The sequence below is a fragment of the Gobius niger genome (assembly GCF_951799975.1).
Source record: "Gobius niger genome assembly, chromosome: 1".
In the NCBI taxonomy this organism is placed as follows: domain Eukaryota; kingdom Metazoa; phylum Chordata; class Actinopteri; order Gobiiformes; family Gobiidae; genus Gobius; species Gobius niger.
The window spans coordinates 15,118,618-15,135,682 of NC_136852.1; the positions used below are offsets into that span (position 1 = coordinate 15,118,618).

Genomic DNA, 17,065 nt, shown 5'->3' on the forward strand with positions numbered 1-17,065 from the left:
ACATGTTACTCAAAAACATCATTAAAATGAACTTTCCAGTGAAGTGAAAATGTCACCTTCATTTTTTAAGTAGGGGATAAAATATATAGTATGCTGGTCATTATCGGGAAAATAAGTTCCGACAGGGCGAACCAGAGGTCTTGTTTTGCCCTGAAGGAACTTATTTTCCCAATAATGACCAGCCTTCTATATATTATCCCGCTTATTATACGGCTATTTGCCAACTGAACACACACAAAATAAACTTCTTACACTTTTATGAAGGCCGAAAGGTTTATTTAATGATTTCCGCTTGTTGTGATTCTAGACAGTGTGGCTAGGCTAGTAGCAGCAAGGCTAGCTACTTATTGCTAGCCTGGCTACTTAGCTGAAGGTGCAGTTGGAGAGGAGGAATAGGGGTGAATCTCTGGGTAAGCTGAAAGTCAGACTCACGTTAACTTCACGATCGATTCCCCCAAATTCTCTCGCAGGGACGGGGACAGAGATAGTGTCCTCTACTACTACGTGCGGAGTGATACGAAAGACCTGTATTACAAGCATGAACTCCATTGCCATTGGCAGCGGCCATTATTTTGCCGATAGAAGGTTGGTAAATCCCTTTCAAGTCAATGGAGCATTCTACTTGCATTGTGAAGAGCCGTATCATAATTTTGAATCATTCCAAGTGCCCCCTGCTAGGTGCTCAAATACCCCCAGGAGTCCCCGCAGCACTGGTTGGGAAACACTGCATTAGACTGACATGTTACAGATAATTGTAGATGTTTAGTTTAAAATTGGAAAGAGCCTTGAAATGTAGCACTCATTTACAAGGCAGTCAATCTTGAAGGTTTGTCTTCGTATCTAGGAACAGAAAACTACAAAAAAAAACTGTAGATAGTCAATTAGCCCAGAAACAAAACCAACAACAAACAAACAACAAACTCAACAAATCCAGCTTTTGTCAGTCACTAATTGGAAATCGGGCGCATATGCTATTTATAGACCCTTTAATTGCTTTTATTATACGGCTCTTCACAACGTAAGTAGAAGCTCCGTTGATTTGAATGGGATTTCCCAACGTTCTACCGGTCATTATTTTCTGATAAAGGACCTCTGAAAAAAATAATGACCGCTGCCCATGGCAACGGAGTTCGTGCTTTCATATCACTCCGCGCGTACGTAGTAGCGACACTATCTCTGTCCCCGTCACTGAGAGAGAAGTTGGGGGAATTGCTCGTGAAGTTAGCGTGAGTCTGACTTTCAATTTACCCAAAGATTCACCACCATTCCTCCAACTGCGCCTTCAACTAAGCAGGCTAGCTGCTAGCCTTGCTGCTTCTAGCCTAGCCAAACGCTGCAGCGCAACGCGCAAACTTTTGGGAACTAAGATAAGATAAGATAAGATAAGATAAACCTTTATTCATCTCACAAAGGAGAAATTCACTTGTTACAGTCGGCGTTACTTCACAGTCTTATTGTACAGTCTGACAGCAGTGGGGATGAAGGCTTTGCGGTAGCGCTCCGTCCTGCACTGAGGGTGTCTCAGTCTGCCACTGAGAGAGCTGCACAGCTCTTCTACAGTCCCGTGCAGTGGGTGGGAGGTGTTGTCCATGATGGAGGTGAGCTTGGCTAACACCCTCCTGTCCCTCACCTCCTCCACAGAGTCCAGGGGGCAGCCCAGGACGGAGCTGGCCCTCCTGACCAGCTTGTTCAGTCTGTTCTTGTCCCGCTCTGTGCTGCCCGGGGCCCAGCACATTGCAGCGTAGTGGAGAGCAGAGGCCACCACAGAGTCATAAAAAGTCCTGAGCAGAGGCCTGCTCACTCCGAACGACCTCAGTCTCCTCAGAAGGTGAAGGCGACTTTGGCCCTTCTTGTACAGGGCGTTGGTGTTGTGGGACCAGTCCAGTTTATTGTTGAGGTGAACACCCAGGTACTTGAAACTGTCCACCTCCTCAATGTCCTCCCCCTGGATGTTCAGCGGTGTGTACGGCAGTGGCTTCCTCGTGAAGTCGATCACCATCTCCTTCGTCTTACTGATGTTCAAGCACAGGTGGTTGCGCTCACACCAGTCCACAAAGTCTATGATGACTGACCGGTACTCCAGGTCGTTCCCCTTAGACACACAGCCCACGATGGCGGAGTCGTCGGAGAACTTCTGGAGATGACAACTGTCCGTGTTGTATGTGAAGTCCGATGTATAGATGGTGAAGAGAAACGGTGAGAGGACGGTGCCCTGAGGGGCCCCGGTGCTGCAGACGACCACCTCAGACTCACAGCTGCGCAGCCGCACATACTGTGGTCGGTCCGTGAGGTAGTCGATGGTCCAAGCAGTGAGATGTTCATCCACTCCCGCGTCCTCCAGCTTCCCCCGCAGCAGCGCCGGCCTGATGGTGTTGAAGGCACTGGAGAAGTCAAAGAACATGACCCTCACAGCGTTCCCGGTGTGCTCCAGGTGCGTGAGCGCCCGCTCCGACAGGTAGATGACAGCATCCTCCACTCCGATGTTGGGTCTGTAAGCAAACTGCAGCGGGTCAAGGGTGGGGCTTACCACAGAGCGGAGGTGGGTGAGGATGAGCCGCTCCATCGTCTTCATCAGGTGGGAGGTCAGGGCGACTGGTCTGTAGTGGGCCGGTTCCCTGGCGTGCGCTGTTTTAGGAACTGGAATCAGACAGGAGGTCTTCCACAGGACGGGGACCTTCTCCAGGCTGAGGCTCAGGTTGTAGATGTGGCAGAGGACCTCGGAGAGCTGGTCTGCGCAGGTCCTCAGCAGCCTGGGACTGATGCCATCTGGTCCTGCAGCTTTCCCCCGCTTCAGTCGCCTCAGCTCCCTCCTCACCTGGTCCGGTGTGATGGAGAGGGGGGAGTGAGGGGGGGACCGGTGTGGGGGTGGACTGCCGGGGGTGGGGCAGGTGCTAGAGGAAGTCCGTATGATGGGGGCTGGAGACGTGGGTGCAGGGGGGCTGGAGGCAGGTGAAGGTGGTCGGGGGAGGGGGGCAGTGTCCACTGTGCTGGAGACGCGTGAAGAGGAGGGAGTGGGGGGAGAATCAAACCGGTTGAAATGTTGGTTGAATTCATCCGCCCCGCGCTGGTCTCCATCAGCTGTCCCTCTGGCACTCTGTCCAAAACCGGAGATGTTCTTCAGTCCCCTCCACACGTCCCGTGCGTTGCCCTGCGCCAGCTTCTGCTCCAGCTTCTCGCCATAGTCCTTCTTGGCCTTCCTGATCCTCCACTGGAGTTCGTGCTGGACTCTCCTCTGCTCCTCTCTGTCCCCTGAGTTGAAAGCCCTTTTCTTTTGGTTCAGGAGGGCTTTAAGTTCAGGGGTCACCCAGGGGTGGTTGTTGGAGAAACACCGTACCTTCCGGGTTGGTACAGTATTTTCCACACAGAAGTTGATGTAGTCTGTGATGCAGTGGGTCAGGCTGTCGATGTCATCTCCATGAGAGCTGCAGATCATGTTCCAGTCTGTGGTCTGGAAACAGTCCCTAAGTCTGTCTTCAGCCTCTTCACTCCACACTTTCACAGACCTCTTCTGTGCTGGCTCTCTTCGCACCTTGGGTGTGTAATCCGGCCGCAGTAGGACGAGATTGTGGTCTGAGCGTCCGAGCGGGGGGAGGGGGGCAGAGGTGTAAGCGCCCTTCACGTTAGCATACAGCAGGTCCAGGGTCTTATTGTTCCTTGTGTGGCACTTAACATACTGCGTGAGTGTGGGGATAGTGGCAGAAAGAGAGGCGTGATTAAAGTCACCGGTGATGAGCAGCAGGGCGCGGGGGTGACGCATCTGGGTCTGGGTCACGGTACTGTGGATGCGCTCACAGGCTGCGGCGGCGTCGGCCGAGGGGGGGATATACAAGCACAACACCACCATGTGTGAAAACTCCCTCGGTAGATACCTAGGCCTCATGCTGACGACGATCATCTCCAGGTCCCGGGTGCATATCTGTTCTTTCACGTGCACGTGTCCGGGGTGGCACCATCTCTCATTCACAAACACAGCTACTCCCCCGCCTTTCTTCTTCCCGCTCCCCTCCACACACCGGTCTGCGCGCGCCAGTTTAAATCCGTCCAGGGAAACCACAGAGTCCGGTATATTCCCGTTCAGCCACGTCTCCGTAAAGCACATCAGTCCGCACTCCCGATAAGCCCTCTGATGTCGGGTCAGTGCGGCCAGCTCCTCGGTCTTGTTCACGATGGAGCGCACATTACCCAGGATGACGGAGGGTAGCCATCTTCTCCTCTTGCGTCCACCTCTGCAGCCTCTGCGTTTTCTGCGTATCTCGGCGGGGATCACCGGCCTCTCCACATGCATGAGAGGTGAGTCCTTGAGTCCGAGAAGCTGCTCCCGTGAATAAACAAGAGGACTGTGTGTGTCACCGTGGCAACGAGAACAACAAAAAGATGCAGATCCCAAAAATGCTGAAGACATTGCAAATAAAAGGGAAAGTGCGACAAAAAAACAGCTTCCCCTGTGCACAAATGCACAATGTCTAGTCTACTTGATGCAATTTTAAAAAAAAATGTCATTAAATAAACCTTTCGGCCTTCATAAAAGCGTACGAAGTTTATGTTGTGTGTGTTCAGTTGGCAAATGGCCGTATAATAAGCGGGAAAACTTCAGGGCGAAACAAGACCCCTCCGCTTCGCGTCGGGGTCCGGTTCGCCCTGTCGGTACTTATTTTCCCGATAATGACCAGCGTTCTATACATTATCCCTTACGTAAACATTCCAGGCTTAGCTGGAGGTGGGAAGCTAGATTCCTATTTCCATTGTAGCTGTTGTCATAGTAACGATAAACAAATGTCTAACTGCTGTTGGAAATATCAGATAAACCATACTTTATCGTCTCAAATGTCATCCCTCTTGTTCTTGCACCTTAAGCCACAATAGGACCACATTTTTTAGTTGTAGTTTTACACTTATAATCGCTAGTTTTAGTTTAATCATATTTCTCGTCATCACTTCCTGCCTCCAGCAGATGTCACTGATGATGTAAGCAGCAAAAGGGTATGAATGAACAAACAAATAAACAAACAAACAGGAGGCATCCAGGTAGATGAAACTGAAGTCCAGCTGTTTCGATTGATAAGACTTAATAACTGACTCCATTTGAAGATATTTTGAATACATGTAACACTTTTGGAAATGGGAATAGTCCCTAGAAACAAGGTGACGGATCTAAATGTACAGTGTGAAGCTTTGTGTTCAGGGAGTAAACTGGGTCTGGCATTGCCCTGACTCATTGTTAAGAGGAGTTGTCTGACAGGCATCACGCTAATCCGGTCGCACAGTGAGATCGTGTTCCGCCTGAGCGGTCCTGGCAGGGACACAGGTATCTGTTGTGGAGCGAACCTCTCAGTGAATACTTTATGCCGCTTCTATGAGTTCATATTTATGTCTACTTGGCGAGTGCTGGAGGACGCTTTTCCTCTGCTTTCCAAAATTCAGCGAGTAGAAAAAGGACTTTGGTTGTGACAATTTGTGGGCAAAGAGCAGGAGCATCACTGTCTCATGATAATACTTACTTTATGACTGGTCACTCACGATGTGTCTCTCCCACACAACCTTCTTGACAACCCAATTAAACCTCGCAGAAAACTATGGCAGATTTAAAAAGGACAAGTCTGACTTTCTGAATATATTACTATTTAAGCTGGAGGGAATCTTTACTTATGATTGAGTAGGCAATAGCTGAAGAAACATTGGTTATCTATTTATAATTCATTTAAAAGCTAAATTACTTGCACACTTTGGCCATTGCATTCATCGATTTTGTGTAAAATTAGTATGCAATGGTGTGCACTTTGCCTTTCCAGTGCTGCAGCCTTAGAATCATTTGCAAATCAAACTAGGTGTTTTGTTAATACAGTATATTAGATTAGAATTAAAATAGCTGAACTGCCCAATGCCTGATTTGATATAGTGATAGAGAGTTAATTTTGTCCTTCAGTATTTTGTAAAACAGACATTTGTGGAAAAAACACATCGTGTGCAGAACATGTAATTCTAAAGCTTTAAAAAACAAAAAACTAAAATCAACCCTGAACTATCTGTAGCAGCATCGACTTCTTGTTGTTTATATCAGTGTTTTTCAACCTTTTTTGAGCCAAGGCACATTTCTATCATCAAAAAAATCATGAGGCACACCGCCAGCAGAAAATGTTAAAAAATGTAATTCTGTAGCCTGTATTCACAATATAAAATCGTTCTCTTCCAAGTGTCTTGAATAGGAACACTGTAGAGTCTCGCTAACCACACCTGTCGCATCCATGCATCACTTTTCTCTTGTCTCAAAGAAATGAGCTACCTGCGTTCACTTACTGATACGTGATTACTTTGCCCATCAATAGACAGCACAGAGACTCAACAACAGCACATTATTTGCGGATAATAATTAATTTGTTTTCAAAAAATATATTTTAGACCAACTAAGTGAAATTGGATAATTTCCCAAGGCACACCAGACAATATCTCACGTGCCGCGGCACAGTGGTTGAAAAACACTGGTTTATATTACAGTGACAGTAAGCAAGTTGTGTAACATGCTTGAAAATCCATATAGATACAGACGCCACTTGTCATAGAAGAGGGCGTGGTTTCGCCGAGGGGAAAATATAATATTTTGGGAAACACAATTTTTCAATTTTTTTTGCCATTTTCTGCATGGTGGAATATGAACTTATTTACCACACATAAATAAAGTCAAGTGTAAATCGGGTCCATATGGATATTTTCTCACAACAGATTGTTGTTCTGTAGAAGTGAAAAAACGGCAGTCGTAGCAAGTGCTAGCTAGCATTAGCATTAGCACAATGCTAACATGATGCTACATGTTAGCATCATGTTAGCATGTCCGTTTTTTATGTATATTTGGGCAGTTGAACCACTTTGCTCCTCTCCATGTCTTTGTATCTTTATTTAGTAGAAACTATATTCATAATTCAGCGTTTGTTAAAGTAGTTTTTGAATAATTAGATAAAGTTTAGATTTTTCTCCAAATTGTTTTCCCCCTTAACTGTTTTCAAACATAACCATATATGGGCGATTCCAGAGATGCCGTCTGTATAAGAATTGGCACGTCAGAAATGCCTAAGGAAAGTTTGGACTGAGTTTGAACCACACTTAACAATTTCCAATGTTTGGACTCCTTTGATTTGTTTTGATTAGGCTACTTGTAAACAATAAAACCACAATCTACAATCAAAAACAATCAAAAACAGGGATAGGGCCTTTAAAAAATTCATAACGCACTCCAGTGAAATTCTGACAAACGGGGCTTTACATTGACAATCCTTGTTATATCCTGTTCTTCGTGTAATCCTTAACCCAAATAGACTCTAGCCTGTCTATCCATGCTGTACATGCTTCCATAGGCTCTCATCCCATGGCAAATCTCTTTGAAGCATGTCTTGACTCTTGCTCTGCCCCCATCCGCATCCTGCCAGTCCACATCTCAAGTAGCCGTCATGAATATGTGCTCGCTCCAGCCCGGACGCCCTGAAGGTCAGATCGGTAAAGCTACTTACTGTGGATATTCCAGGGACTGCACCTGTTCAGTACTAACACATTGGTTTAGCCCTTTTAAAACCTTTTCTGTCTGTGACTAAAGAAGCCATTTCTAGTCTCCCCTCCTTACAGTGTTGACAGATGCACAACATTGAAAGGATTTCTTAATAAACAAGCAAATCCGCCGTTTCTGAAGTAAAAGCTGTTGAGGTCATTTTTGGAGAACCTGTAAAATGGCTAAGCGTGCTGCTTGACAAATACAAGGCTTAAGCTGAGAAGGCCATCTGCCAAATGAAAACTGTTTGGCATACATAAGAGCCGCCTGCTGTTGAAGTGTGAGGGAAATACCTAATCTATATTTTCAATGACTGGTTAGAAACTGTTAAGTATCACCGTTAATGCTTGTACACACCTCATGCAGCCATTCAGAGCCCTCGAAAAGTTAACAGTTAAGAGTTATTCTGGCACATTCCACTCTATATTTTTGCTTTACCCTCGAGATCAGCTCTCCGACCATGCCAGTCCAGGTGCCGTTGGCCCCGGGGACCCCATACAGCCCGTCTCCCACCAAACGGATACGGTATTTGAACTTGAGGGTGTCTGCCAGCTCCTTCAGCATATCCACACAGAAGCCTTCGTATCGGTCATTCCCCTCCAGCTCCTGGTGATTCGGCCGCAACATCACATACGGATTCTCCTGCAAAACAGGAACAAAACATTAGCAGATTCATTCTCAAAGTGTGGTACGGACATCGCTGGTAACACATGTTTGGGCTATTCGAATTTCAATTATTGTGCTCGTGGTACTAAACCTTTTAAGCCCCGCCTTAAAGCAGAACCAAGTAACTCATGCCCCCTAGAGGCCATTTTATTTATTACTCAATTACACAATGGAAAAAAAAAAATTCACTCAAACTTGGCTGTAAATATTGTTTAAGTGGCGCTAGCCCGCAGTTAGCTTTGCCCGTTAGCCTGTTAGCTTCTTCTTCGTGATTCCATTAGTGTGTATTGCGCCTCAGACCCAGAGGCAGGGAAGTTGCAACTGTGGTTTTCTGGCCAGAGACACAAGATGGAGATGAAAGACCCCACCAATCATCCCATTAACACTTGTATTACCCCCAGAGGGAAAACAAAAAAGATTTACTAAGGTACAAGTTACGTAGCTCTGTTTTAACCAAGTTGTACTTTTCTGTTGCTATTTTGTTGCTTTTCCGTTGTTTTTGTCCCTTTTCTATTGCTCTAGTGTGGCTCTTTTGTCACTTTTTCATAACGTTTTTGGTCATGTTTTTCTTGCATTTTCATCCGTGTTTTCGTCTCATTTTTGTTGCTATTTTGACCCTTTTGTTCAAGAAGCTTTTAGATTTGGGCAAAGGCAAACTGGAGAAAATGCGTTCTGTTCAAGTGGGGGTTAAGAGGTTAAAGGTACATTATGCAACTTTTTATGTGAAAAAAAAAAAAAGTTGATATTTGTGCGTATTTGAACCAGTGGCTGTGTGAGTGGTCAACATGGCGCTTTTACTTTCCATCACAACGGCTCCAGGATCAATTGTTTTGTAGGTTTTCTGATGAGGGTCCATCTGCAGTGCAAACCTTCCAAACAATTGATCCTGGAGCGTCCTAGAGACCACTCTGACGGAAAGTAAAGGTGCCATATTGACCACTCATATAGCCACTGGGTCACTACATGGATACACAAATATCCACTTTTCCTTTGCATAAAAGTTGCATGAAGAACCTTTAAGTCCTAATTTGATTTAAAGCTCATTTCTGTATGTGTACATTCTGGCCTTAGTTGTGGTTTAGTTCTTGTTTTATCCTGGTTTAGATTATGTATGATAATTTTCTCTTCTATTACAGCAATATTTTAGTTAATGTATTTCTTCTTTAGTCATAAATCTGAGCACATTTTAAGGCACTTGAAAAGTCAATCATAAATTCTAAGGAGGTTCTTGCTGTGAAAACATAGACAATCCTTGTTTTTGATGATATTGCCAGAACAGCCAGTACAATCCTTCAAAGTCATAGTTCACCCCAGGTTTATAGCTTTGAGACAGATGGCGATTTGTGGCAGTAAAAACAGAAAAGTGCATCTTGCAAAAACAAACCAGAAAAAAAGAAAAGAAAAAAGTGAGCTGAAATAGAAGCTATTTGGCCTCGCCATTTACGACCAGCATTCCCACAAACCACTTCCCTTTGAATTGTTTTATTTATGCCTTACTGTGTCATTTGGTTGATATTGTGGGAAGATTTAAAGAAGCCTGCTGCGATGTATTTTGGAGACTTCCTTTATTGTGCCATTTTTCAAATAATGCTGCTGTCAAAATAGTCTGTCTGGGCTTCACTACATCATATAAAACAGCATCGTGTGAAGGGTAGCAATGACTCTGTTGTTGAGCTTGTGAAGCACATAAATGATAGGTGAAGCTATTCAAGCCGCCTGACGTGAAGATAGAAGTGGCTCTGCACGGCTGACATTATTACAAACAAAACAAAACGCTCAAAAAGGTACAGATTTGTCTATTAGGCCACAAGAAAGTGCGCCCACATTTGTCAAAGTGCTGGTTGTAAGCTGCAGACACTGAAAAACAGGTGTGCGATTTTACCAGTGAAAGTCAAGAGAGAACACAAAAACATGTGTAAAAGCTGCTATTTTGGGCGGTTTTGTTGCCTAATTCAAGAAGTGAAACGAAACCTGAATTGTTTTACAGGCAGGTTGGCTGGTGATTGATTTGCCTCAGAGTGACGGCAAAAATAGTAGTCACACTAAATCTGGAAACTTTCATAAAGTTAGGGCATGTCAAGCAGCACGGCCGAGGCAAGTTGTTGTCATGGCAACTGTTTAAGACCAACAGGGGTGTTACAAGCGCTGCGCCCGCATACCTAGCAGCGGGTTTTGTGACATATACAATTGTGCTGAGGACTTTATTGATCCAAAGAATGCATGTTTATTGACACCAGCCTGAGGCAACGCACAACAGAGCAATCACTGGAGCGGCAGGAAGCCTCTGCATTACAGTGCAGGTTAATAAGTTCATAATGTTGCTAAATATATAGACCAGGGACCAGGAGCTTTCCAGCCTTTTCCAAGTAGCTTCCCAACAGCCCATACACGGTGGTGTTAGGTCCTGGGTTCAATTCCCACCTGGACTGGGCTTTCTGTGTGGATGTTCTCCCCGTGTCTGCATAGGTTTCCTCCGGGTACTCTGATTATCCCTACCACTAAAAACATGTGCAATAGGCCAGAATTAATGTAGTGTGTGAGTGGTTGGTGGTGGTCGGAGGGGGCGATGGCGCGAACTGGTCGCCTCGCTTCTGTCAGTCTACCCTTACCACCACTGAGAATGGAGTGAATGAATAATGACAACAGTGTAGCACTTTGAGAAACTTGGTAACACAGGCTTGTAAAGCGCAATACATCATCATCATCATCCATAATAATAATCACCATCCATTATCATCATCATCATCCTCCATCATCATCATCATCATCATCATCATCATCCATCATCATCATCATCCATTATTATCTTTAAACAGCCTGTAGGTAAATATAGTCACATTTTAAGCAGAAAACAAAATTCATTTTGCTTTCTGCCATTTTCATTTTATAAAAATAGCTCACAAGGAGAACCCTGATGTAGAAGCTCTTACATCATAATGATTCTAAACAGAAACAACCCTCAACATTCTGGACTCTATCAAAACTAATAATAATACTGTAGAGCTGACACTCATTTGGCTTCTGTTGTTATTGTTATGCTGGGACATCACTGGCATTCCCTCTTTAGTTCATGACGACCTTAAGAAACACTGACCTTCATTGAAATCTAGCTCTAGCTCTCAGCAGATGAATAAGCTTGAATAAGTCTTGGCTGAAGAGAAGGACATTCACATCAATATCATGGATTTCGAGTCAACAACCATCATTTGGGTTTTTGGGTTAAAAAACTAGAAACAGTTGCTGTCTTGTACTGTACAGATCTCAGTTATTGGTAAAAACTAGACCTGTCACATCCAAGTACTTTATAAAATAAACATGGCATTGAGTTCATTGGCTTGTTCTTCATCACCTACAGCTTTACTATGACATCTTCTCTGAGCTTATGTTGCAGTGTGCATAAGCCACAATATAAATGCTAATTTCACAGCTCACAGGTCGCTAGCTCTTCTCTGAACTCACCTCCAGTCAAGCCAGACCGGGCCAGACGTTTACGCTTGTCTATTTCCGCTGCATTATTACAGTGGTTCAGTGGCACAGGGATTCTGTACCAATGGCTGTTGACAGGTTGACAAATCTGCCGGCGTCATGCCTTTCCAATATAACATGGCTCAACGTTTGCCCTCAGACAAGATACAACCAGTTTACACAATTTTGTTTTTCGTAAACATAAATATTTTAAGAGATGAAAAATGTCCTCGCCTTTTAGTCTGCTAGTATATTTGTTTCACCTGGCACACACAGAGTAATACAATCAGACCTGGAAAGCATCCATCTATCAGGATGGTAAAAGCCGACGGCAATCAATAAACCAGCAAAATCACCTTTAATAAAGACAAAATGAGTTCCCTCTCAACCAATGCCGTTTTATTTTGTTTTGTCATTTCACTTTGTTCCATCTTTTCCTTTCCACCTCCCTTCCTAACCCTCCCCCAAACCGCCGCCTTTCTAACTATGTCTGTGCTGCTGAAATGAAAAGGCAATTGCTATGAAGGTGCTATAGCTGTAGTTGCTCATCCGAAATAACCGCACCAAACAGCGAAATAACAGAAAATAACCCACTTGTGCCTTCTGTGGAGCTCACAACAGAATCGTATAAAAATAACTACAGAAAAGTATGGAAAGTGCTGTGTCTCATAAGGGTAAAATTCTCCCACTCTTCTTCTTCTGCACACCACAGCAAAACAGCAATAAAGGTATGAGTTTGAAGGATAAGAGACACTCTCTCTTATTCCCATGCCACAAGGCGCCTGCTCATGGACTGATAAGTTTGACTTATGAAGCTCCTTCTTAAATATGCAGCAGCACGCACCCACACACGCACAGGTTGGAGAAACGCAGTCGCCCGACTCCTTTGGGTGTTTCCATCATCAGAATATAACGTTTTAAAGTAACTTTAGATAGGCATACACGGAGAGAGCTGGTACAAGGAGAATTCTCACATAATGTCCCATGGTGCATTGAGATTTATATGACAAATTCAATATATGACACATTAAAACAAAAGCTAATTGGAGAATAAAATATGACCAATTACTTCAAGCCTAGGTTACAATTTTGCACTGACATTCTTGTACACAAGAATTTCATTGCATTGGTTACAGTTGGTTATATGTCCTACATTTGATGTTTTTTTTTTAACTCAATGTCGCCACATGGTGCTGGACACACCCTTTTCAGATTGCCACCTTTACCTTTTTACCTGATGGCCTTCTAGCGCTGAAACTTTGTTGATACCTAAATACTGTTTTTTCAAGTGTGCTGGTGTGCTTCAATAGCTCTCGCTGACTCCCTCGTCCTGTAAGCACTAAAGGGCCGATATTTATAAATACATAAATAACGGAAAATGCTAACAGGAAGCTTCATGGTAGGATCGTGCTAATGCTAACGGCTAGCTAGTGCTAGCTACAACTGCCGTTTTTTCACTTCTACTGAACAATCTGCTGAGAGAAAATATCCATATGGACCCAATTTAGACTTGACTTTATTTGTATGTGATAAATACGTTTATATTTTGCCAGAAAATTGCTAAAAAGAGTGAAAAATTGTGTTTCCCAAAAGATTGTATTTTCCCCCTTGGTGAGGCCACGCCCCCTTCTATGACAAGATGCCGTCTGTATCTATATGGACATGCTGCACCTAATTTTCAAACCCAGAAACTGGAGAATTCAATCGCTGAGTTCGTCTCAACCTATTCAAATGTATTTTTGATCACCGCGCAAAATGCCACGGCTAGCAACAGAATGCTAATGCTAACAGTAGCATGCTAATGCTAACGGCAACTAATCAAATCTGGGACAGAAACTATGATTGGATCAACTAAAGTTTTTGCTGGAATGGCCAAGTATTTATGTTTTTACAGGATTATGGACCAGACATTTAGAAAAATATGCCAAAAATATCGGCCGAGCATATCCGCATCTGCCAATAAAAATCCCCAAAAATTGGCAGCAGCATAGGCCTGAGCAAAACCCATATCGGTTGACCTCTAAGAATCCAGCCCTAATCAATATCTTTCATCTATTTCCTCAGAATTTGACCCTTCAATGTCACTGCAGTGCTAGCTGGTGGATTAAACTATTGTGCACACTTTTGGTTGAAACCCGAACACCCAAGCAGTTTTGGGAAGAAGCAGCTTTACATTGCCTTTAAGAGCCTTTTCGGAGAGTTCACTCACACTCCACTTCAGTTCACTTTTTGTGCATAGAGCTGCAGTTACATGAATAAATGAAAATCTTCAACATTCAAGTACAGTCTTAAAGCTGTATAAACAGATAGATTTTTAGGTCTTAAAACATGCAGCCAACACTTTTTCTTATTTGGAGAATATTTGAACAAAACATCAGTTGCACAGCTGGAATCCACAAGGTTTTTGCCTGAAGGTTCATCACAGCTTTGCATAGTCCCTTTAAAATTAAACAGGGCCAGTGGAGTTCTGCTTTGCCAAGGCCGTGTGTAGCTTTTAAGATCCTAATTAAATAAATGATATACTATGGCCCAATGCTGTTAAATTATTTGCTTGTGGCGCTAAAACCAACATTAAAACCGAGTTTTCCATTCTGATAATTATTGCGCTGTGATTTCACTTCAATGTTAGTCCCAAATTGTGGTCTATGTTGTGCTAAATATTTCATCAAGAAATATTTAGCAGATTAAAGGCTCAGTAGGAGTTTAGAAGGAGGTCATATCTTCGTTTTAAGTGAGAATACAGATACAAAGCATGGCTCTTTTTACAACAAAGAATGAGGCATCTTCAACCAGGAGGAGCATAAAATAGACCTGGACTTTTCCATTAGTATGAGTAGTGAGGGTGTAATGGTCTTATTTCAGTGGGGCTGGGGCAGAGCCTGTTACAAACTCAATCAATGATTACAAACACATGGCTCGTGGCTCTGCAGTAAAGTCATAATCAATTCTTCTCTTTTTTTTTTTTTTTTTACCCCCTCCCCAGAGCTGTTTGTGAAGCTGGTGCTGCGGGGGACAGGCACATGCACTGTAATGAAACCGCAGTGTGGAGGAGAGGTGAAGAAGTCACACACGCGCACACGAACACGCATGCCTGGAAAGGACTGTCTCTAAACACCAGGGTTATAGAAGTACCCCTCTCCAGCTCCGTGCTACAGGTAAGAATTTCTCCGAGCACTTTTCTGCCACGTCGCCGTCCGCCGCCCCCACAAGTGAGATAACGGCGACACAGCAATCACACCATGATGAATGAGCTGTGATAGGCACCGAAAATTGCTCCTTGGTGGCTTCCGAGGCTGGGCCCTGGGACTCTATATCTCCAAAGTGAAATCAAAGCTCTGTGTTCAGCCAATTCTTTCTTTCACGGCCTCTTCGTGTTGTGAAAACATTGCCTCATTTGTCCCAGCCCCCCCTCCTTCCTCCCTCTGCTCTCCCCTCCTTCTGTGAAATGAAGCGTTGCGTCTGAATCCAAATAAGTTTCAATGAGGCCAGTCAGTAGCCCTCGTGGCAGTGCGCGTTTTCTCCAGCAGCTGATAAGCCAGGCCTTCTCCAAAGTGGCGCACCGGACCAATCGGCTGCGCTCACTGGCCGCTTTATCGGATCCATCGGAGGAAGGGGGGGCGTTGACAGTTTTGTGTGTGTCCGCGTGTTTATCGTGCGGGGGGAGAAAGACATAAAATGCATGTAAGTGCCGTGAAATCAGTTTGTTTCTCAACTGTTGCGACGTGCAGCCATTTATCACCTTTGATGCACATCGGCTTCAAAGCTACAGTAAAAAAAAAAAAGCGCTCGCAGGATCTCGGCGGCGTCGCGGAATAGCTCACGCCAGGTTTACACAAGACCTCTGATCAAACACAGGCCTAATTGATTCAGTTGGAAATGTTAATATACTCCGCGCAGTCAGGGGATGTGTCAAAGTTACCGTTTCTCTCTTTTGTGTTTTTTTGAACTATCTCTGATGTAAAACTGCTATTTAGTCAGCATGCAGTAGTCCGACTGCGGGGGCTCTAATAGTGTGTGCTGCACAATACATCGCCAAATACATCGCAATATCACACTGTCAATATCACAAGATGACACACAATAGCACAAAATCACTACGCAGCATGAAGTCGCATGGTAAATCTAAAATGTGGGAAAAGTTCAGTTTTAGACAGGATTTAATGGTTTAGTTTCTCATATTGCACAGCTTTAGTACATGTTTTTAGTGATGGGTAAACCTGAGCACATGGAGGAAACCTATACAGCTGGGGTAGGCAACGTCAGGCCCTTCAGCACAGAGCCTCTCGCCCCCAAGGTGATCTTGAGAAATATTATTATACAAGAAAGAGATCAAATACCTGTTAAAGTACTCTGAAATGCGTGAAATTCTGTCAGTATTTCTTAAGTTTCCTAGCCGAACATCCCAATATGTCGCATATATAATGTATAACAATAGCATTTGCAGGAAATGGTTCTTTACTTTGAGCTACAATGATGAGGTTCGGCCCTTGGTGTTTTGGCAATGATAAAAATCGGCCCTTCTCGAAGCAAACTTGCCTACCCTGCTATACAGACACAGGGAGAACATCAAACTCTAAACACAGGCCCCTCCCATAACAAGGACCTTCTTACTGTGAGCTCTCATGCCCTCCTTGTTATATTGTGAATTGTGCTTGTTATGGTTTCGTGGAGCTACCGAAGCTGTTCGCATTCAGCCCCATCCTTGGCATCCATGTTCTCTCTCACTGCATCCATAAATCTCTTTGGTCTTTTCTCTGCCTCCTGCTTGGCAGCTTTAACATCACCCACTTTATCCGTATGGTCCCTATCACCTCTCAGTCCAAACCCAGTCCGTCTGGCTCCGAGCCTAGTCTGTCTGGCACAATTCACACACATTGGAAACAGGAATGGATCAAAAGTAGGCTACGCGACTTAACAAGCTGTAAAACATAATCTTCATCAAAACGGTGCCCAATGCAGATGACATACTTTCATTTGTCATATGCGCTGCTAAATAGAACTGTTTTCAGTCTGGAGTTGAACATAATCAAATAAGAGTCTGTCTCTGTCTCCAGGAAGACGTTTTCCGATTTCTGCAGGAGACCATTCCCTGAGGTGGTTCATATGGCTCTAACATGCCAGAGATGTACTTTAGCACTAAACCATGAAGAGACAAGCAAAGCTGCTTTTTCCACGGCTAAACAGAACATCTCCTTTATGCATCATTCCTAATCCTCACACAGAGAACCTCAACATCTTCAGCTCAGACTTTCTCCAGTCTCTTGTCTCAGTGCCGCTGTCTCTAATCATTGTTAATATTACCTCCTGTTTTGTACTTGTACAAAAGACAACAATACAATTAACACTTTTTCCACTGCCAAACACACTATTCTTATGTTGTTTTCTCTTCTTTAGGCATAA

The 17,065-nt window shown here is 44.1% G+C and overlaps 1 protein-coding gene across 3 annotated transcripts in view; it reads right to left on the reverse strand.

Moving 5' to 3' along the window:
* The window catches only part of grik4 (glutamate receptor, ionotropic, kainate 4), a 245,855-nt gene that overhangs the window by 21,927 nt on the left and 206,863 nt on the right, over positions 1–17,065 (reverse strand). For all 3 annotated transcript variants that reach the window (XM_079580067.1, XM_079580066.1, XM_079580065.1), the window contains one exon: positions 7,973–8,176. In XM_079580067.1, the coding sequence (XP_079436193.1) occupies positions 7,973–8,176 (204 nt within the window). The remainder of the gene's footprint in view (positions 1–7,972; positions 8,177–17,065) is intronic.